General features: G+C 41.7%; 3 protein-coding genes across 9 annotated transcripts in view; 2 read left to right on the forward strand and 1 right to left on the reverse strand.

Moving 5' to 3' along the window:
- LOC106564696 (STE20-like serine/threonine-protein kinase) overlaps nt 1-6,381 on the reverse strand; it is a 33,167-nt gene extending 26,786 nt beyond the window's left edge. For all 3 annotated transcript variants that reach the window (XM_014130959.3, XM_045691186.2, XM_014130958.3), the window contains exons 1-2: nt 5,560-6,381; nt 3,764-3,928 (exon numbers count right to left, since the gene is read on the reverse strand). In XM_014130959.3, the coding sequence (XP_013986434.3) occupies nt 3,764-3,928; nt 5,560-5,712 (318 nt within the window). In that variant the 5' untranslated portion in view covers nt 5,713-6,381. The remainder of the gene's footprint in view (nt 1-3,763; nt 3,929-5,559) is intronic.
- A 596-nt stretch (nt 6,382-6,977) lies between these two features.
- stn1 (STN1 subunit of CST complex) lies at nt 6,978-10,261 on the forward strand. 2 transcript variants are annotated; one of them, XM_082958810.1, is made up of 9 exons: nt 6,979-7,327; nt 7,418-7,513; nt 7,642-7,719; nt 7,794-7,970; nt 8,111-8,237; nt 8,384-8,534; nt 8,677-8,814; nt 9,046-9,118; nt 9,234-10,252. In XM_082958810.1, exons 1-9 carry the CDS (start codon nt 7,180-7,182, stop codon nt 9,389-9,391), a joined length of 1,146 nt encoding a protein of 381 aa, XP_082814936.1. In that variant the 5' UTR covers nt 6,979-7,179; the 3' UTR covers nt 9,392-10,252. The 2 variants fall into 2 exon arrangements, with proteins under 2 accessions (XP_082814937.1, XP_082814936.1); XM_082958811.1 differs by lacking the exon at nt 7,642-7,719 and having other exon boundaries at nt 6,978-7,327; nt 9,234-10,261.
- Nucleotides 10,262-10,420: 159 nt separating this feature from the next.
- Nucleotides 10,421-22,720, forward strand: part of LOC106564693 (SH3 and PX domain-containing protein 2A) — a 115,593-nt gene continuing 103,293 nt past the window's right edge. For all 4 annotated transcript variants that reach the window (XM_082958809.1, XM_045691190.2, XM_045691191.2 and 1 more), the window contains exon 1: nt 10,421-10,993. In XM_082958809.1, the coding sequence (XP_082814935.1) occupies nt 10,922-10,993 (72 nt within the window). In that variant the 5' untranslated portion in view covers nt 10,421-10,921. The remainder of the gene's footprint in view (nt 10,994-22,720) is intronic.

A 22,720-nucleotide genomic window follows, 5' to 3' on the forward strand; every position in this document is an offset into this window, starting at 1 on the left:
TTTCTCACTGTCAATCGTTAATGATAATTCTTTAAGTTTTACCAGTGAAAAGTCCATGAAGCATCTGCATACCAACCATTTGATCTCAATCAGTTTCATGGGGATATGCATTTACTGTGCCTTCGGAAAGTATTCAGACACCTTGACTTTTCCCACATTTTGTTACGTTACAGCCTTATCCTAAAATGGATTCAATATATATTTCTCAGCAATCTACACACAATACCCCATAATGATAAAGCGAAAACAGGTTTGGAGAATTTTGGGCAAATTAATAAAAAAACACAAAAAAACACTATTTACATAACTATTCAAAACCTTTGCTATGCGACTCGAAATTGAGCTCAGGTTCATCCTGTTTCCATTGATCATCCTTGAGATGTTTCTATAACTTGATTGGAGTCCACCTGTGGTAAATTAAATTGATTGGACATGATTTGGAAAGGCACACACCTGTCTATATAAGGATCCACAGTTGACAGTGTATGTCAGAGCAAAAACCAAGCCATGAGGTCTAAGGAATTGTCCGTAGAATTCCGAGACAGGATTGTGTTGAGGCACAGATCTGGGAAGGGTACCAAAACATTTATGCAGCATTGAAGGTCCCTTAGAACACAGTGGCCTCCATCATCTTAAATGAAAGAAGTTTGGAACCACCAAGACTCTTCCTAGAGCTGGCCGCCCGGCCAAATTGAGCAATCGGGGGAGAAGGGCCTTGGTCAGGGTGGTGACCAAGAACCCGATGGTCACTCTGACAGAGCTCTAGAGTTCCTCTGTGGAGATGGGAGAACCTTCCAGAAGGACAGCCATCTCTGCAGCACTCCACCAATCAGGCCTTAATGGTAGAGTGGCCAGACAGAAGCCACTCCTCAGTTAAAGGCACCTGACAACCCGCTTGGAGTTTGCCAAAAGGCACCTAAAGACTCTCAGACCATGAGAAACTAGATTTTCTGGTCTGATGAAACCAAAATGTAACTATTTGGCCTGAATGCCAAGTGTCACGTCTGGAGGAAACCTGGCACCATCCCTACGGTGAAGCATGGTGGTGGCAGCATCATGTATATTTTTCAGCAGCAGGGACTGGGAGACTAGTCAGGATCGAGGCAAAGATGAACAGAGCAAAATACAGGAGAGATCCTTGATGAAAATTGTCTCCAGTGAGCTCAGACTGGGACAAAGGTTCACCTTCCAACAGGACTACGACTCTAAGCACACAGTCAAGACAATGCAGGAGTTGCTTCACGACAAGTCTCTGAATGTCCTCAAGTGTCCCAGCCAGAGCCTGAACTTGAACCTGATCGAACATCTCTGGAGACACCTGAAAATAGCTGTGCAGCAACGCTCCCCATCCAACCTGACAGAGCTTGAGAGGATCTACAGAGAAGAAAGGGAAAAACTCCCCAAATACAGGTGTGCCAAGCTTGTAGCCTCATACCCAAGAAGGCTCAAGGCTGTAATCGCTGCCAAAGGTGCTTCAACAAAGTACTAAGTAAAGGGTCTGAATGTGATATTTCAGTTTTTTATTTTAAAAACCTGTTTTTGATTTGTCATTATGGGGTATTGTGTGTAGATTGGTGAGGGTGGAAAACTATTTAATCAATTTTTGAAAAAGGCTGTAGCCAACAAAATGTGGAAAAAGTCAAAGGGTCTGAATACTTTCCGAAGGCACCGTAGATCTTCTTGAGTTATACAGTGTTTTTTCGAGGTAGCCTACAGTGTTGTTTTGAATGATGTACAGTGAGCGCATTTTAGAGCAGATGGTGTTAAACTGTAGCCTACACGTGTTTAGTTTCAATCAAAGCACATGTCATTCAGTTATGTAGAATACTATCATTATGTGATCTCACAGACATTGATTCAGCTTTGATCTAACTTTTTTAAACGAGCACCGTTCGCCAGAGTAGCCTGTTCTCTACGAGTAGAGCAGAGACTGTAGGCAAAGTAGAGAATCCTGTACATGTGCAGAAGCTTCGGGAACTTTAGCTGCCGGGAAGAAGGGTCCAGAAAAGTGGATTCCACAGCCACTCTGCATTATATATAGGGCTAACTCTAGTCTATCCAATAACTTGCAAAGTGGGTATGTGCATGGTAAAAGAGTTAGCTTCAGTCTCACATTGTGGAAACCTAAGTGAAATTGAGGAAACATAAAATGGCTACTGTCCCTAATCTAACCCTTAAAAAACATAATGTGCTTACCACATTGTTATTAGAGCCATATCAAATGAGGAAGACAAAATAAATCACTCTCCAGACTTGACTTCTACACAACCTTTTAGAACGTCTAGTCTTTCATCTACAGTAAGAGCTCCTGTGCTAATCTCTTGCTGTCTCTATTTACACACCAGCTACCGTGTAAGTGGCAGGTAGCCTAGTGGATAGAGCGTTGGGCCAGTAGCCGAAAGGTTGTTAGATCAAATCCCCGAGCTGACAAGTTAAAAATCTCATGTTCTGCACCTGTTCCTAGGCCGTCATTGTAAATAAGAATTTATTCTTAATTGACTTGCCTAGTTATATAAAAGTTTAATAAAAAAAATATAAATAAAAAGCATAGATAATAATCAATACACAACCTCCATTGGTCTAGAAGCCATTGTTCAGCAGACAATGGAGAGGAAAGGGCTGAGCACTCAACAGGGCTGCAGTGTAACCAAATACTGCAGGTAATCATCACAGCTTTGGATGAGTCTGATTACTGATAATATGTCTATGTGGACGTTTCTATGTCAGCAGGGAGGGAGACACAGGGAGCCACCGTGTCGTACCACTTATTATTTCCCAGCTTGAAAAAAGCTTTTGTCTCTTGTTCTCCTTTGGAGCTCTTCGGAGGCTAGGGTATGTAACCTATCAGCTAGCACTTTAGAAGAACTTACCGTGTGGATTTAGATTTTATATTACGGATTATTTGTTGAATCCATTTTTCCTGAATGAAAGGTGGAAATGCCTTTGTTTTATAGGTATTATTTTGTATTAAATTCCTATATATCTTGTTTCACTTTAGGTGTCCTATGCCAAGAAGACCAAAACAAAACAGACGGGCCCTTATTACTAGCTAGTTAGATATGATTGAACTACTCCTTGCAATCCCTGAGTGCACAGATGTCCTAATTTATGCATGACCACTTTCCCAATGCAATTATGTCATCCTTATCTACGGACACAGGGGTGCCCCGGGAAAAGTCATCTGAAACTAGATCTCCAAATCCAATCAAAATTCACAGGAAGTGACCACCATCCCCAAGGTGAGGACTAGAACAATGTGTATACGAAGAGAGGGTTATATGGCTGGACTCTAGTTATTTTGGGAGGTGACAGAAAGACACAACATCACTCAGTAACATTGTGACCACGAACAAGGCAATATAATAATACACTGTAATACAAAAATGAATTTCCATATCAAATATGGCCATAACCTACAATAAATGCTGCTAGTACCTGTGCTCGTTTGAACTTTGACCTGGGAAGACGATAACCGAGGTAGCGTAGGTGTGAGAGGAGGATGAACATTCCATTGTACTGAAAGCCATGACACAGGTCAGTCCTCACAACTCATAACAGCCTAGTTAAGAGGCCCCAACAAAGGACGACACTGCAGCACACTGCTGATCTTAGCTGATCTTAGCTCCATAAGCCATTCCATCTCACTACCAATGTTCCGGTGAATAGACCTTCGGAGTTTATGCTATGACGAACATCAACACACTATTACAGCAGCACCGCTAACAAAGCACAGCCTCCGCTGAGAACACCACTCTCTACTCACCCATAGCTTGCTGTCGTAATAGAAGGCGTCCAGCAGCTTCACTATGTTGTGATGGTCGCAGGAGGCCAGGATATCGATCTCTACCATATAGTCCTCTAGCTCCTCCTCCGTCTTGGTATCGATCACTTTAGCTGCAGCCAGAATGCCTGTTTGCTTGTTCTGGGCCTAAGAGACACACAGGCAGAAGTGAGAGGGTTATTATGGTGGCTTCTGACAATGGAATAGACTTGAGTTCTGTTGACATCCGCAGAAGACGTACCAAGGTTGAGCGAGTGTGTTATTTTGGGGGGCTTTATGACAATGGAAATTATAGAATAGAATGGGTCCCGTTGTTGCTCTCATAACAGGAGTCAAGAGAGAGAGTTGACATCAGATTTCACATGACGTTCGCAAAAAGCTAAAAGCAGCCAACTGACACTTTTTTCAAATGTATTTGTCACATCTTTGATGAAAACCATCACAGCATAAGTCCCAATTCCATTTGAAGTGGAACTGTCTGCTGTTTGTTTTGGTTGTGTCTCATAGCAGGATGTGCTGGTTGCGGACAGCGGTGAAATGGGATATGGCACTTCCTCTTAACCTGGGTGTGTTCCTCAGGTCACGTCTGCCATTGAAATGATTTTAATACATTATCCTGTATTATCACATTACACATGATCACATTCACAGGATGGATCCATATTCAGCACACACAAACAGACTCTTCTCTTACACTATGAATCGATGGGGAGTTTGGAGGCCGGTTCAAATAGGGTGACTCATCATGAGATTGCAGCATATTATAGTTGTTATCATAGAGATGGCTCTCAGCCCAGGACGTTAGAATATTACTGGGAAATGTACTTCCCATAGATGTGCTTCGATTGGCCTGTTGTAGCTCTAGTAATGCCAGAAAGGTCCATTATTTACTATTCTTAGGAGTAGTCTTATATTAAATGTTGTTGTGCTTTGTTCATGGAGCAGCCAACGATTTGGTTGTAGTAGTCGTCAACTTAACATGGCGTCTGTTACTAAACTGACTAAGGCATATGGGATTCTCTACAACAAGTACTAGTTAGATTTGGAAACCATAACTGACCACACACAGTCCTATTAATAGATCAGAAATACATTGAAAACAGAGCACAATCATGGTAGGGATCCACATAGCTATTATTATACCATTACACCATGCCCCAAAATAGGCTAGTGGCCACAGAAAAACAAACACGCTAATTGGAATAGCATCGACAAAGCACCCTGCTACTGGTTTTGGCCATCCACTCACACGGGTGATCACATTCAATGTCACTCATGTAAACAATGCTTTTTCCTCTGCCCATGCATCGAGGTCGGTGAAAACGATGCAACAATGTATTGGGACTCATCTAACATGGTTTAGGGCTGCTGTAAATGGCCTAACAATCAGAGTTTGGGAAGAAATAGCTGTGTGTGTGTGTGTGTGTGTGTGTGTGTGCGCGCGTTCATGTGTGTGTGGACTGGAGGCAGTGTAGTTTCCAATGTTGACCAAAATGAAAAGAATGGCCGTCATTAATCCAATGTTGGGCTCAGTCCTAATCACAGAGTAAGAAGTAACATTTCCAGTTAAAGCCTAAGGGAAGAATTCCAAGGAACACCATGTAGGATATATTACTCCAATTGGTTACAGCAGAGTGGACTGAGATGAACACACACGACATGATTAACGATTCTTGAAACACGGTTTTAAACTGTAAGTGTAACGTGTTTACAATGTCATCATCATTGCTACAATGAATCAGAAGAGATCTACAATGACCCAAAAGGACCTATCCTACCTTATAGACTTTTCCAAAGGCTCCATCCCCCAGTTCTCCAATGATCTCCCATATCTCCTCTGGGTTCTCATCTCTGTGGACATGCTCATACTGTTTCTTCTTCTTCTCTGCACCCAATTTAAAGATTTTACGGAAATTGAAAAAGGATGCCATTTTCAAGCCAGCCTTCTTCAGATAGACAGTTGACAAAGGAATGAATATCCAGCAATACGAAGATCATCAGTGCATTCTACTGCACAGGAGTTGAATTGTTGTGTTTACTTAGGTCCCTTGGTGTGTTCTTCTGAGTCAAGCAGACTCTGAGGTGGCATATTCAATATGTTACAGTATTATAACAATTCAGAATTATTTAAAATACTGTTAGATTGAAATCATTTTTGGTCAACCCGTTATTATGGCAACGATATCACAGTTATCCCATAACAAAATAAAGTTCCACCGACATCATGGGCTATTGTTGATTCTTACACCAACAATATTCACTTTGATGTCTCCTGGCATTGTATTTCCGTCCAAAGAATGGACTTTCACAGTGCAAAGTAAGCACGGGAAGTTGCTGCTGTTCCTTAACTCAGAACAACCAACACTGGCCTGACAACGCAAACGGTAGGGCTCTTTCCTCAACCAAAGAGCAGACAGAGAAGGTACAGAATCGACCCTTCAAAAGAATTCTATTCCATTAAATGTTATATTCGATCCCCCATAGTCACTTGAATGTATATATAGCGAATAAAAACACCGTTGATATGGTAAAACAATCTTCTTTCCCTTGGCGAGGCACGGGGTCCAGTAATCTAGAGGATTTGGTGTCAAATGCGCGTTCATGAGCCCGCAACTGTAGTTCTTTCACTTCTTCACGCTTGATCGATGTTGGAGGAGAGAGCGTCTACATTTACGCGTTGCTTCCACCCTCAGCACTGGAGGCCAGCATTATGTGTTAGACGTTATTCGTAAATTAAAGAAAACGTTTAAATAATATTTTAAGGAGTACAACATTTTGTAGAGGACTATTCAATGCATTTCTAGTCTAGGCCTATTGTTCAGCCCTGAAACATTTTGTAAATCCTAAGTAAAAATTTAACGAGAAAGAAAAACCATATAGCCTGATTAAAAAGGATTGCACATTTACCCTAATATTGAAAATGTTCAATTCTGATCATTGCATCAATATGAGAGATAATATAGTCTGATACAGTGATGAGTTTCTTTCTTCTCTCATTCCATTACTTAAAACGACATGTCCCAGATACTCATGCGAGACGTGCACTCGCACGTACAGCCGAAAAACTTTTCAACATTGTTATCTTTACCACATTTACATCTATTAATAATCGTCATTCACGAGTAAAAGATGTTTACATAAATACATGGTTTATTTCATCTGTTTTATTTTCATTTTTTTTTACATCTATATATTTACGTGTGGTAAATTCACGTGACCGGAAACTCAGACTTCTGCGGAAGCTTTGCAAATTTTTGCTCAAATATCAAACCATTTCCCGGGAAAACGAAGCAAAACAAACTAACCAAGCGAGGGAGAGATGAGTAAGCTTTCGTAAGTAGGTTAGCTTGCTACTTTTGATTGTATTTGATCGCGTGTAGTGAGTCGCCTATGATGGTATGCAGCCTGAAGCGAAGGATCCAGAGGAGGATAGTGTATGGGAGGAACCGCCTTCAATGCTGTGGGGACTGGACCCCATGTTCAACGCTTTCACCAAGCTCTATGTCAAAGACATCCTACAGATGAGAGAGTCCTGTCAAGTGTCAGGTATTGTTACCTTCCGTTTTGACAACATGAATGCCACGGTCATGTTTATTCAACTTTACTAGCTAACACATGCCATTTCCCCTAACCCAGGGATATACTTCTACAACTCTCACCCGATATTCAAAGTTGATGTGCTCGGGACTGTGGTGTACAAGCGAGAGCGAGAAGACTTCTTCTGTTACGGAGGTAATGATGAAGCTCAATTGATTCATTTTAAATATTCCTACTTTGTCTCTTCATATCAAACTATTATTCACATGCAAATATTGAGTCCATGTAAATCCAATATGGTTGCTGTTATAATTGCTTTACAGTTGATGATGGTACTGGTGTTATAAACAGCCTTTGCTGGAAAGATGAACAGTGGAGGGATCAAGGTGACCCTACTACATGTAAGTGCAGATATTCTCATTTATAACTGTGTTTCAGCCCTGTTCATGTTCACTGTTGGCTGTATTATCTTCAGCGGGTACAAGGTCTTTCGGTAGCAGTGCTCGTGGAGACTTCAACCCAGCCAACGAGCTGAAGAAACTACGGCAAGCCCAACACAGGAGCTCACACCTGGAGATAGGAGAACTGCTCAGGGTGAGAGGGCCCGTCAAGACCTCCAGACAACAGAGAGAGATAATGGCCTCTACTTACTGTGAGTGGAGAGGTGACACGTGAATATGGTCACACAGACACGGGCATGACACTTCTGCATTTCGCAACTACACACAGTTTATTAAACCTGACATTGTTGTCCATACAATCTCTATTGGCCCCCCAATATGTTGGTTGTAGATAAAGTGTCAGACCCGGTGATGGCGGTCCAGATATCCTGGATGATGGAGGTTCCTCAGCTCTACAGACAGTGCTATGATAAACCATTCCAACTGGACAGCAGTGCACAGAACCCTAACATTCAAGGGTAGGTCTAATAATCTCTTTAGCTGTATTCAATTGCTGGTCAGTGAGGAGCAGCATCATTTCGGCTTTTATGTAGGATATTTCTTCAAACTTTGATTTAATGATGTTTTTGTGAATATCTTTATGGCTTATTTGGTATTCCTGCAGTGGTTCTGCTTCCTACCTGCTTGGCAGAGCCACTCGTATCCTGAAGGACTTCCTGAAAGAGAAAGAAGTCACCAGGTTCAGACCCTATGATGTCCAGGACCTTCTACAACCTCTGGTCTCCAGACAACCTCAGAAGACAGCAGCAGAACAAGTACACATATATGCATATAGCTTAGATCATTTGTGAAACATCTATGTAGGCCTTATAAAGGGTTTATGAAGGCACCATTAAGCTTTTAAGTTGTTTGTTTTAAAGTGGGAGTGTATTTTTTTCAAATCTGATTTGATGCTAGGAGCCTGAGGCTGGTCCATCATCGGGTCTACCAACATCTTTCAAACAGCTCAGGGAGCTACTCCAGAAGAGCCTTCAGATCCTGCAGGACGAAGGCTTGGTGTTCCGCAAGGTCAAATCTCAGGATGAAGTCTACCATGTAAGCAGCAGCAGCACATCAAGATAGATATCACAGAGGATCTAAGGGCTATGTGGAGCTCATCAAACACATTGACGCCGAGGCTCATGGGATGTGGGACACAAGCAAAGTGCTCAGCATACAAGAATGAAAGATTTTGAGACTGATCTTTCATTGTATTATTGTGGTGACTGAAGGTTATATTGGAATGACACAAGTAAGTATTGATTCTACCGTATTTCGCCCCTTTAGGTAACGGAACGGGACAAGGATCTTCTCATGGCAATCAGAGACATTCTTCGGGAAGATTGCAGACGAGAGAAATGTAAGGGCATTTCCCCTCTTCTTACTCCTTTAGAGTACTTTACAATATACTGCCCCACCTGTGCTATACCAGTGTATTATAATATGTATTGATGGTCTTTCTCTCGTGTTGCCAGATGCGGAAAAGGGTTGCCACATCCTGCACGTCCTGTCCAGTGTGAGACAGAGGTACAGTCGCAACGTGAGCAAGGCAGCCTTGGAGCTGGTCCTCAAAGCTCTGGAGTGTAATAGTGACATCATCAGCACCAGCGACAGTCATTACACTATCCTCTGATGCTGACTTAGGCATTCTGGAACATTCCACAAACTGTCTGAAATGGAGTGAAACGGGGAGGTACTATCCGACCTTGTCCAACGCATGTTTTTGTTTCCTGTTGGGAAAAAAAAAAAAAATATATATATATATATATATATATATAACGTGTGCCCTAATAAATATGACCCTTAATAAATTGGATTATTACTTAACAAAGCCATCTTCAACATGTCAGTTGCTATCAATCATGCTAGAGCTATGTATATTTAAAGAGTACAGGACAAGCTGTTTTGTGCAATATAGATTTTTTAAATGTGCTAAAGTTGTCTAAATCATGTGTATAATACCTGGATTTAGAATTCAATTTGGAGCATATGCTAATTTTGCACACGGGGGCAGTATTTCGTTGTTTAATATGCACCGCGATGCAGCCCGTCGCTGATTGGTCCACTTTGAAACATCTGTATCCATACGTCCAAGCTATTGATGAGAGCAGCCTATAGCGTCTTATGACTCAGTTGCCACCGCTGTCAAAGAAACTGCGAGGCATAAGAAGCAATATATGGAATAGTTTATGCTATCTAGGCCCAAGGAACAAATAGGTTGTTATAGCTATTTGTAGCTTTTTAAATGGTTATTTAACCATCAATGATTTTGATAATGGAGATAAGTCAATTGTTATGCTGAAACCAATCACATTCATAAAAAGTATCCTTACATGGTCCAAGCGCAGTGTGATGTTCACATTTTTCTTGTCATTAGCTACATTGTAGCCACTGTTGGGAACACTTTAAGGAAACGTTACAGCTTGTAAAGATTATTACAATGATTACGCATCTTTTCCAACATCATATCTAAATGTTTACAAACATATAGACAATGCCAAGATACACAGAACTACATGCAAGTATTCCATAAACTATGAGTTGGAATGGGACTTCAACCTTCTAGCACAGTTTACCCCAAGTGCTTCATCCCACTGATGGACGCACGACAAGCAAGCCCATCCCACTACACCCCCCCCCCCCCCCCACCCCGCCCCAAATAAAAAGATTTGCTCTGCGCCTTGCTTGCTTCTGGAGGCATTTGGCGGTGAATTCGGTGGCTTTTTCAGTCTACCCCAACCCTATATAGCCTACAGGTATGCACCCCTCGCCGAAGGTATTGTGGTCCAACACAAAGGAACTCGCTCCACTTTCCTATTTGAGGTGACCTCCTTCTCAGCATGCGACCGCTTGCCAGACTGCCTTGTTGTCCAACGTGAAGATCTCGGATTTCGGGCAGAATAAATTTAGCCATATAAAGATAAATTCTCAATTGATAGGGACTATGATATATTCTGCATCTGGGTATATTACTCATACTCAAGGCAAGACATTTGATTCCTTGCGCCGGAATATTAGCTAGAATCGACAACCCAATCAATGAATGTCCTTATTGAATTCTTCTTCTCCAACGTTTCTTGAACTGCAGAGGCTATAGCCTACTACAGCAACTGGAATATTGTATTTATTGTGTGTGTATACTGTAGCCATTTCCAACGTCAAGATGCAGTTTCGGACAGTGTTGGATGTAAAAGTCGTGGACGTGGAGAAGCGGCGCAATCCGTCCAAACATTACGTGAGTAGGATACCCCCCTAAACCTTTATCTACCTACCTGGGTCCATTCAAAATCCGAACTACAATGACTACCTAATATATTCTGTATCTATTTATGAATAGAATACACGGTGAAAGGTTTCACCACTTATAGCCTGTACCAGTCATCGCAGCTCGTCACAGTTTTGATTAAACTAGCCAATGATTCATGAGTTATTGATTCAGTCTGCCAATCAATATCTCCGTTTATCAAATTGTGTAGGAGATTATATATTCTGTGTATGGCACTGGCCTCTTAGAACATATATGTCATTCTTGTCATTCATTTGAACGTGTTATAGCCTAACCAACGAATATAAAGAAGGGTTATAACTAGTGACAATACAGACATTTTAAGTAATGACAGGTTACGACTGTGGCATATCTTTTTCAATAACATGGGAACCGAACTGTGATGCTTTATTCAACTGGAACTAATATAGACTAGTTTTGTATATCTAGGGAGTTTCTTAGAATACCACATCTGTAGAGACTAGGACATGAGAATGATAACAACCTTTGTCATAAATGGTGGTATGACATACTACTTATGGTGTAAGTTGTCCAGTGTGGTTCAGTTGGTAGAGCATGGCGCTTGCACCGCCAGAGTTGTGGGTTTGATTCCCGGGTCCACCCGTTTGTAAAATGTAGGCACGCATGACTGTAAGTCGCTTTGGATAAAAGCATTTGCCAAATGGCTTATATTATAAATCACAAGACCTGACATAGTTTATTGCCAATTCAAGCTAAAACAAATTTAATGAGACGGATTCACTGTTAGTACAATACTTCCTGTCTAGAATCATGCAGGCATTAGCCAAAGTGAGTGATTGGATAGACTACCCTTAAATGTTGATCATAAACTCATCTATTAGTTCAGTAGTCATCCTCGGTGTTGTACAATTGAACACAGAGCTACTGTAGTCTACCTATGGGTCCCTCAAGGCAGCTTACTGTACTCTTGGGAAAGGGATATTTTTGAACTTTGTCTACAGCAGGCATACGAATCAATATCTCATTACACTCCAGACGCGTGGGACTCTATACATAGCTAACAAACAAGTTATTATCAATCTCATTAAATATGATCATACTAGATGTTGTCAACTGAAACACTCCATGTTGCTGTTGAAGAAATCATGTACTCAGGCAAATATATTATATTTTCAGAATTTCCCTGTAGTGTGCTTATACATCAATATCTCTTTAAGATTTACACACATGCAGGCTTTTGGGATGTCGTAGCTTACAGACCATATATTTTACCTAACCTGCAAGGAACATCATGCACCAACAGCCATCAGATCCACATAGACCTACTCAACCATTAGACGTGTTACATGTATTGCATGTTGTTAGTTGTTGCTGGTGATTCCCAGGCTAGTGTTGTGTTCAGTTGTGTTTTGGGGCTGTGCAGTCTCATGGGCCTCTCTCTGGCCTAGTTTCCGTTGCAACCATGCCCCTGGGATCACCACTAGCTAGTCACTGTGAGAAGAAACTGGAGGGAGTAATCCCCAGACTGTGTCTCACTGTGTGTGTGTGTGTGTGTGTGTGTGTGTGTGTGTGTGTGTGTGTGTGTGTGTGTGTGTGCGTGTGCGTGTGCGTGTGTGTGTGCGTGTGTGTGTGTGAGAGAGAGACTGAGAGAAATATGTGCTGGTGTGTATGTGTGTGAGAGAGAGAGAGAGAGAGAGAGAAAGTGAGATGGAGAAAGATTCTGTCCCTCCACCAATCTCAACACTCTGGAAACGCTTATCCTATGAGAACAGAGTGAGAGAGAGAGAGAGAGAGAGAGAGAGAGAGAGAGAGAATGAGACACAAGTCTTTGTCAGGGGTGAAGTGGTCATTTGACCCAGGGGGACACATCTGCTTAGACACAGAAAATATTACAACACCGCTTCTTTCTTGTTCAGGTGAGATGAGTGTTTAAAGAGCTGCTAGCGATCCAGCAGTATTCGCTTTTCAAATGAAGCCACCGCTACTCAATAAACCCAACAACATTTGGAAACCTTTTGGACGTCCCTTTAGTCAGAACCAGCAGTGCTAGTTGTTGTTTAGCATCATAAAACAGGCCTTCAGGGGGTTGTTTCCTACTCAAATATTTATTGAGCCATCAAAAACAGAATGATGACCTGAGTGAAAAGGTCTCTGTTTTCGAATGGTTACTGCTCACTGAGAGAATCACATTCAAGGGTTTTTATTAGGCTGGGCTTTAGGCTTGGCCCATTGTTTTCCTCAGTTTGACGACGATAGGGTCCAGCAGGAAAGAGTGGTGTCTGTATGTGTGTGAGTCAGGGTGCTGCGCTGACGTCTGTTGTCAGTGAAGTCATTGTACTCTGTTCACACATGCTCGCCCCGTCACTGAACAAGAGGCCTTGGAAGTGTGTGTATGGTGAAGGAGTGTGTGTGTGTGCGTTACATTTTATTGTGTGTGCCATTTTATCTATCCTCTCTTCTAGCTCGAAATGAGAACTCATACAAGCTCACATCTCAATCTTGTTTTATGCAAACAGTTCATAAAATTTGAACAGAGCGTGGAAAAAGGTCCTTTCGCTACCCATCCCCCCGAACTTGAATTCCCTCCAAGCCAACCTAAAACCACAGGACCTGGTGTCCCTGGAGGAGTTCAAAGGACAAATAGATGAACAGGTTGTTGAGAGTAGTTGCTGTAGTTGTTTTGAATTGTCACCCGATGTCACTAGTTTGCGTTGCCTTGTAAGGAAGCATGTGGTTTTGAATCACACACGCGTACGTCTACTGTTTGTTTGCTGTTGTATTTGTGCTGTTGCCAGTGCCTTCTGTCTGTGTTGTCCGTTTTCTATTACATAGTCTTGAACCATTTTTTATCCCCTGTCCCCACATGAAGCGTTCTGCCTCTTCAGGCCGTCATTGTATACTGACCAAAAATATAAACGCAATGTGTAAAGGGTTTGTCCCATGTTTCGTGAGCCGAAATAAAAGATCCCAGAAAAGTCCATGAACACAAAAAGCTTATTTCTCTAAAATGTTGTGCACAAATGTGTTTACATCCCTGTTAGAGAGCATTTCTGCTTTGCCAAGATAATCCATCCACCTGACAGGTGTGGCATATCAAGAAGCTGATTAAACAGCATGATTATTACACAGGTGCACCTTGTGCTGGGGACAATAAAAGTCCATTCTGAAATGTGCAGTTTTGTTACACAACACAATGCCACAGATGTCTCATGTTTTGAGGGAGCGTGCAATTGGCATGCTGACTGCAGGTATGTCCACCATAGCTCTTGCCGGAGAATTGAATGTTCTGAAACAAAGCTGTAAATGTCCCAGTTCTTCCATAGCCTGCATCAGCAGACATGCCACCCATTGAGCATGTTCGGGATGCTCTGGAAGGATGAATACAACAGCGTGTTCCAGTTCTACCAATATCCAGCAATTTCGCACAGCCATTGAAGACAACGTTCCACAGGCCACAATCAACAGCCTGATAAACTCTATGCAAGCAGATGTGTTGCGCTGCATGAGGCTAATGGTTGTCACACCAGATACTAACTGGTTTTCTGATCCATGCCCCCAGTTTTTGTTAAGGTGTCTGTGACCAACAAATGCATATCTGTATTCCCAGTTATATGAAATCCATAGATTAGGGCATAATGCATTTATTTCAATTGACTGATTTCCTTATATGAACTGTAACACAGTAAAATCTTTGAAATTGTTGCGTTTTGTGTTTATAATTTTGTTCAGTATAAATAAGGATGTGTCATTAATTGACTTGCCTGGTTAAATAAATGTTAAATAAATCAAATAGAAAGGAGGGATTACTGGATGTTATTACTGGAGCCCTGAACACATGTTGCTGAATGTCTCAACAACAGACAGATGTTGTCTAGTCACTTTGGAGAACTTTATTTGTCTGGAACAGTGGAAAGTCTTCTTCAGCCTAAGTCTTCATGATTACTATAAAACTAACAGATTATTACAAGATGGGATGTGTATTAGGCAACACGTCTTAATCATCACCAACATGTACAACCAGTTATTTTAGTATTTTTTTTTTTTTACAATATAACATATGTACTGTAGCACATCCCATTCTTTTGATATCCAGTAAACCACATGAAACATTGCCTCTGGCTCCATGTTTTTTCTGTATGTCGACACATTCAGGAATCACGATGCGAAGACGGACAACATGTGTGGGCAATATGTGGGGCTTGCAATGGTAGTCATTGCCCTTACCGTAAGAAATTGGTCATACAGTATACTGCAACTGTACCTCACTGTGTGTGTAGTCTAGCAATGTGGCGATTTCAAAGTGAGGCCTCTAGGATTGTGTAACCGAGCTGTACTGATTAAAACAGGATACAATGAACAACTCTATGTGAATCGTTCTACTGTACATGACAAGACTGAAAGCAGAGATTGAGAGAGATAAGGGGAGAGAGAGAGGAGGAAATGACAGCTGAATGGACACTTTCCCGCTTTTTCCTTATCCCTCTCAGAAAAACTTCTGTTTGCCTGGTCCAGGCCTGCACTTTCTGTTTCCCGTTGGCTGCTGCACTCTTAGAAAAAAGGGTTCCAAAAGGGTTCTTCGGCTGTCCCCATAGGAGAACCCTTTTTGGTACCAGATAGAACCCTTTTGGGTGCCATTTAGAACCTTCTGTGGAAAGGGTTCTACATGGAACCACAAAGAGATTTACATGGAACCAAAAGGGTTCTATCTGGAACCAAAAAGGCTTCTTCAAAGGGTTATCCTATGGGGACAGCTGAAGAACCCTTTTAGGTTCTAGATGGCACCTTTTTTCTAAGAGTGTGGTTAGGGAGAGGAAGAGAGAGAGAAAGGAGGCCTGCACTTCCTATGCCCTGGGTAAAGAAGGTAGAGAGAGGCGAAGGACGTGAAAACTGGAAGTGACCACAGTTTTAGGAGGGGTGGTTGGGTTGGTGGGCGATCAAGGGCAGTATATTGGCAGAGCTTATGCAAACCTGTATTAAAGGGGTTTTCCACCATAGAGCCACTGCCAAACCAAAGCCCTTGATCTAGTTAAAGTTAGACTTAGATGGCAGGCTGGTTGTTTTTGTTCTCTTGGTACAGTATGACCTGGTGAATGAGTAGAGGAGATACACACACACATGGACCACAGGAAGCTGCTGAGTGAGGCTTATAATAATTTCTGGAATGGAGTGAATGAAACAGAACGAGATACCATTCCATTCACTCCATTCCAGACATTATGAGACGCCCTCAGCAGCCTCCTGTCTTCTACTTGTGTGGATCTCCTCTACTCATGTGCTTGATGAGTTCGATACCAGTCCATTTATGCTGTTACCATGAGCCCAGCCTCCCCAGTTAAGGTGCCACAGACACACATGCGCAGGTCTTCAAGCTGTCTTGTCGTCCGTAACCTCTTTTCACCTGTTCGTTTAATAAATCTGTCTCTATTAGCTTAGTTCTGGTTACTATGGAAAGTAGATTTCCCTTTAGATCTATTCTCAAGCGAATAGGTTTTCCGTCCTTGTACTTCATTCAATCCCCACGCATAATCCATATAAAAGTCATCTGGCTAGCAGTATGTAATGCCTTTCTGTTTCATACGTTAGGTTAAGTATAGTGTTTTAGGCAGGGTTCGGTGTCATTTTTTGGCTAGGCCCACAGTCTATGCTCTACCAAGCCCTCTGCTCAGCCTTCCTCACTCTTAAACTGGGAAACACAAGGGTTCTACAGAGACAGTAAGTCATTTTCTCCATTCGTAGAGATAAACTATTGTAGTTTGGTTTATTCAGAGTCTTACATTGTGGTTGCTAGTCACTACATGTGGTGGGAAAAGGTGAGTAATTTGTGAAAAGCTGAATAAAAGCTGTCAAACAATAACTAAGCTAATCATAGCCGTGTAGCCTATGATTCATGGTTGGTTCATGGAAATAATCAGAGATCCAATTTGCTCTTATTCATCTTTCTCCGAAATGCCGGACATGAATGAGACTTTTGTCTCCCAAGCTAAAACCAATTGCATCACGGCAAGAGATGATGACGAACAAGGGATTTCTCTTGCTAGATCTTGGACACTGGGTGTCTGGGACACAAACTTGATTCATTTGTATTTGTCCATGCATGTACTTTCCCTCTTTGTTTTTGAATGTATCATCAAAACTAGAGGTCAACCGATTAATCGGAATGTCCGATTAATTAGGGCCGATTTCAAGTTTTCATAACAATCGGTAATCGGTATTTTTGGACACCGATTTGCCCATTTTTTTATTTTATTATTATTATTATTATTTATTATATATATTTTTTTTTTACACCTTTATTTAACTAGGCAAGTCAGTTAAGAACACATTCTTATTTTCAATGACGGCCTAGGAACGGTGGGTTAACTGCCTTGTTCAGGGGCAGAACGACAGATTTTTACCTTGTCAGCTTGGGGATTCAATCTTGCAACCTTACGGTTAACTAGTCCAACGCTCTAACCACCTGCTTTACATTGCACTCCACGAGGAGCCTGCCTGTTACGCGAATGCAGTAAGAAGCCAAGGTAAGTTGCTAGCTAGCATTAAACTTATCTTATAAAAAACAATCAATCAATCAATCAATCATAATCACTAGTTAACTACACATGGTTGATGATATTACTAGTTCATCTAGCCTGTCCTGCGTTGCATATAATCGATGCGGTGCGCATTCGCGAAAAAGGACTGTCATTGCTCCAACGTGTACCTAACCATAAACATCAATGTCTTTCTTAAAATCAATAAACAAGTATATATTTTTAAACCTGCATATTTAGCTAAAACAAAATCCAGGTTAGCAGGCAATATTAACCAGGTGAAATTGTGTCACTTCTCTTGCGTTCATTGCATGCAGAGTCAGGGTGTATGCAACAGTTTGGGCGGCCTGGCTCGTTGCGAACTAATTTGCCAGAATTTTATGTAATTATGACATAACATTGAAGGTTGTGCAATGTAACAGGAATATTTAGACTTAGGGATGCCACCCGTTAGATAAAATACAGAACGGTTCAGTATTTCACTGAAAGAAAAAACGTTTTGTTTTCGAGATGATAGTTTCCGGATTCGACCATATTAATGACCTAAGGCTCGTATTTCTCTGTGTTATTATGTTAAAATTAAGTCTATGCTTTTAAGAGCAGTCTGACTGAGCGGTGGTAGGCACCAGCTGACTCGTAAGCATTCATTCAAACAGCACTTTCGAGCTTTTTGCCAGCAGCTCTTCGCAATGCTTCAAGCATTGCGCTGTTGTCACGATCGTCGTTGTAATGAGTAGACCAGGGCACAGCGTGCGTAGAGTTCCACATGTTTCAATAAATGAAACTCACCAAAACAAATACAGACACAAACTAACTGTGAAGTAATGGTGTGCTCACAGGCACAACTCAGAAACAAGATCCCACAACTGAAGGTGGGAAAAAGGGCTGCCTAAGTATGATTCCTAATCAGAGACAACGATAGACAGCTGCCTCTGATTAGGAACCATACTCGGCTCAACACAAAGAAATAGACCAACTAGATTGCCCACCCCACATCACACCCTGACCTAACCAAACTGGAGGAAAATAACCGTCTCTCTAAGGTCAGGGCGTGACAGCTGTTTATAACTTCAAGCCTATCAACTCCCAAGATTAGGCCGGTGTAACCGATGTGAAATGGCTAGCTAGTTAGCCGGGTGCGTGCTAATAGCGTTTCAAACGTCACTCGCTCTCAGACTTGAAGTAGTTGTTCTCCTTGCTCTGCATGGGTAACGCTGCTTCGAGGGTGGCTGTTGTTGATGTGTTCCTGGTTCGAGCCCAGGTAGGAGCGAGGAGAGGGACGGAAGCTATACTGTTACACTGGCAATACTAAAGTGCCTATAAGAACATCCAATAGTCAAAGGTATATGAAATACAAATCGTATAGAGAGAAATCATCCTATAATTCATATAATAACTACAACCTAAAACTTCTTAACTGGGAATATTGAAGACTCATGTTAAAAGGAACCACCAGCTTTCATATGTTCTCACGTTCTGAGCAAGGAACTTAAACGTTAGCTTTCTTACATGGCACATATTGCACTTTTACTTTCTTCTCCAACAGTTTGTTTTTGCATTACTTAAACCAAATTGAACATGTTTCATTATTTATTTGAGGCTAAATTGATTTTATTGATGTATTATATTAAGTTAAAATAAGTGTTCATTCAGTATTGTTGTAATTGTCATTATTACATTTTTTTTATTTAAATCGGCCGATTAATTGGCATCGGCTTTTTTGGTCCCCAAATAATCGGTATCGGTATCGGCGTTGAAAAATCATAATCGGTCGACCTCTAATCAAAACCATTTGGCTGTTGAAATGAGTGCAGAAGAATAGAATAGAATAAAAATTGAATAGACAGAATTGAATATATCGTTGCTGTATTTCCTTTGGTTGCTGATGTCACAGGGTATCCAGAGAGTAATACATGTAATTATATTGTAATAAACTATTATAAATACTTAAAATAACAGTAATGAACTGAATCACCATTTATATCCAAACTAATTACCTATACCTCCTATTTATATGATATATTATGTAGTCTGCTACAGTTATTTATGATTTAGGTTGGGCCCATTGTTTCCATAAATCTCCCCCACCAATCTATCTGTTAAATGTTCCGGTTGCCAAACCAAGAAGTGGGTCTGATGGTAACAGCTGATCTTTAGAAGCTAGGCCTAGCGTGCCAGCCAGTACAGGTTTACGACTGGATTGCCAAGAGTGAAGGAAATGTTTAATGGTGTTAAATCTGGGTTCTCTGTGTACTGTAAGTACAAATCAAATACATTTTTATTTGTCACATGCACCGAATACAACAGGTGTAGACCTTACAGTGAAATGCTTACTTACAAGCCCTTAACCAACAATGCAGTTTTAAGAAAAATACAAAAAATAAATAAATAAAAGTAACAAATAATTAAAGAGCAGCTGTAAAATAATAATAGCAAGGCTATATAAAGGGGGTACCGGTTAGTCAAGGTAATTGAGGTAATATGTACATATAGGTAGAGTTATTCAAGTGACTATGCATAGATAATAACAGAGAGTAGCAGCAGCATAAAAGGGGGGGCATTGCAAATAGTCTGGGTAGCCATTTGTTTAGATGTTCGTGAGTCTTATGGCTTGGGGAAGAAGCTGTTTAGAAGCCTCTTGGACCTAGACTTGGCGCTCCGGTACCGCTTGCCGTGTGGTAGCCGAGAGAACAGTCTATGACTAGGGTGGCTGGGGTCTTTGACAATATTAGGGCCTTCCTCTGACACCGCCTGGTATAGAGGTCCTGGATCGCAGGAAGCTTGGGCCCAGTGATGTACTGGACCGTACGCACTACCCTCTGTAGTGCCTTGGTCGAAGGCCGAGCAGTTGCCATACCAGGTGGTGATGCAACCCGTCAGAATGCTCTCGATGGTGCAGTTGGTTTTGTCGTGCCCTCTTCATGACTGTCTTGGTGTGCTTGGAACATGTTAGTTTGTTGGTTATGTGGACACCAAGGAACTACAGTGTAGTAGAATAGAGGGTGTTATGCAGTAAAGGTAATATATAAACTTATTTATAAATGTTGTCAACTTTTTGTTTTGTCTACATTGTCTCTTTTGTTTTCTGTTTTGAAATTGCAACATTGTTTGATTTGCCCAGACATGCATACTATTCAAGAATGTTTAACCGTATGGCAAGGCCAGGATTTTATCTTGATTTGAACGGTGCAGCAACACTTGACTACACACCATCTGGGATTCCATCAGCACACCTGTTGCTGTGAAGACAACTCACTCTTATAACTCTGTGTTGTTCAAATGTGTTAAACCTGTGTAACATTAGAAATCTAACTCCCTCTAACTGACAATTAGTGGGTAACTTTATGTGTGTGTGTGTGTGTGTGTGTGTTTGGTCCCCTAAAATAATGATTCAGAGTGTTTTGGCTGTGTGAACCATCAGGCGCTCACGACTGGCTGTACTTGAACCATGAGTCAACCTGCAACACATCTACATGCTATTTTAAAATGTTGCTGGAATTTTTTTACCCTCATCTGAGAGTCGATTGAAAAAAAAAACTTTTCAAGCTGTCAAACAGCACTATTCTTCACAGTCGATCCTATGTCAATCCAGAAATATAATTGAGGTGACACCTACAGTATAGGTTTGTTTTGCTTTCAGGTAGTGATGGGCTGTACTAGGCTGTTAACTCACATTCGATCCTATTCACTCCCTGAGGGATGATATAGTCTATTTTAGGTTGGACGAGGGCATTAGGTTTAAGCTTGATATTTTGGGCGTGGGTTGTGTGTGGTGTGGATAGACTAGTTCTGTTTTTCATTGTGGTTCCTATGAGGACAGATCCATCTGTTCTGCTGGTTGGGATGGGATCGTTTTAACTAAGTTCGTGTCTCCCTCCCTCCCTCCCTCCCCCCTCCCTCCCTCCCTCCCTCCCTCCCCTCCCTCCCGCCCTCCCGCCCTCTGTTGGCACATCCCAGAGAGGTTTTGCTCCACGGTCAAATTAAGCGGCCAAGTGGCATCGGGTGGTGGAGGAGGGAGGATGACAACATGCCGTTCAGGTCAAAAGCATTTATAGAACAACACACCCACTCTCTGGAAGTCAGGGCAAACCCACACACACTTGCTTGAGGCGTACACACACACACAAACACACACACACACACACACACACACACACACACACACACACACACACACACACACACACACACACACACACACACACACACACACACACACACACACACACACACAGACACACACACACACACACACACTTGTGGGGTGTTAGGCACACACACACATACCATGCAGCTCTTCCAGACCCTCCAAGGGAAATGGTGTCAGATAAAGTCTATGTGGATTGCTATGCACTACCACTTTCTTCATTCATCTAACCTCCCTTAGTTTTGGCTTTCCGTTTTGATTCATTACGTAGTTTCTTGTTCGGCCTTGAGCTGTAAAAATATGTTTTAATGTTTGGTGATGTATCGTGTTTCTGATAAAGGATAGCCTACTTCACTGAAGGTGGAACACAACATGTGAAGTCCTTACAGAATAACTTAACTGTCTGACTACAGACTCTGTAAAGACTCCAGTAACTAAATTCACCAACCCTCCAGTACCACTGACTTTGGCAGCAGCAATACAAATCAAGCCAAGCCATTGAAAAGGTGAAGTCCTATGGAGTCACTAACACATCATTAGCTAGCATAGCATAGCATGACAGGCTTCAAGTGGACATTGCCATAGGAGTCGCTAACAGGTCATTAGCATAACATAACAGACTTCCAGTGGCTTTGATTTTAGCATAACATTTCCATGGGAGTGAAAAGGCTAGTGCTGGAGCCGCTACTCGCTAACACAATACAAATCAAACCAAGCCGTTGACACTAACCCTATGGAGTCACTATCATGTCATTAGCTTAGCATTAGCATGACATAATTTCAGTGGCTTGGATGTTAGCGTAACATTTCCATGGGTGAGATTTGTGAAAATACTAGCGTTGGAAGCTAGCCAGCAATAGCTGGTCTCATTCCAGCATCAACAAGGCCTTTTAACACAGAGCTTTGTTCTTGGGAGAGTATTTTGTTTCAAGTGGCTGATTCTCTTACGTCAGGTCTCTTTTGTTTGGGCTAATTCATCTAAGGCTAGCTGTTATGACTGTTCTTGGCAGGTTGCTGCAGGGACCAGTGTGTAAGATG

This window comes from Salmo salar, chromosome 12 (genome assembly GCF_965601325.2).
Source record: "Salmo salar chromosome 12, fSalSal1, whole genome shotgun sequence".
NCBI classification, from domain to species: Eukaryota; Metazoa; Chordata; class Actinopteri; order Salmoniformes; family Salmonidae; genus Salmo; species Salmo salar.

Coding starts and splice junctions, on each gene's coding strand:
- stn1 (XM_082958810.1), top strand. CDS start 7,180: ATGCAGCCTGAAGCGAAGGATCCAGAGGAGGATAGTGTATGGGAGGAA. Junction 7,514..7,641: donor AGACTTCTTCTGTTACGGAG/GTAATGATGAAG, acceptor ATTGCTTTACAG/TTGATGATGGTACTGGTGTT. Junction 8,815..9,045: donor CTCAGGATGAAGTCTACCAT/GTAAGCAGCAGC, acceptor TCGCCCCTTTAG/GTAACGGAACGGGACAAGGA.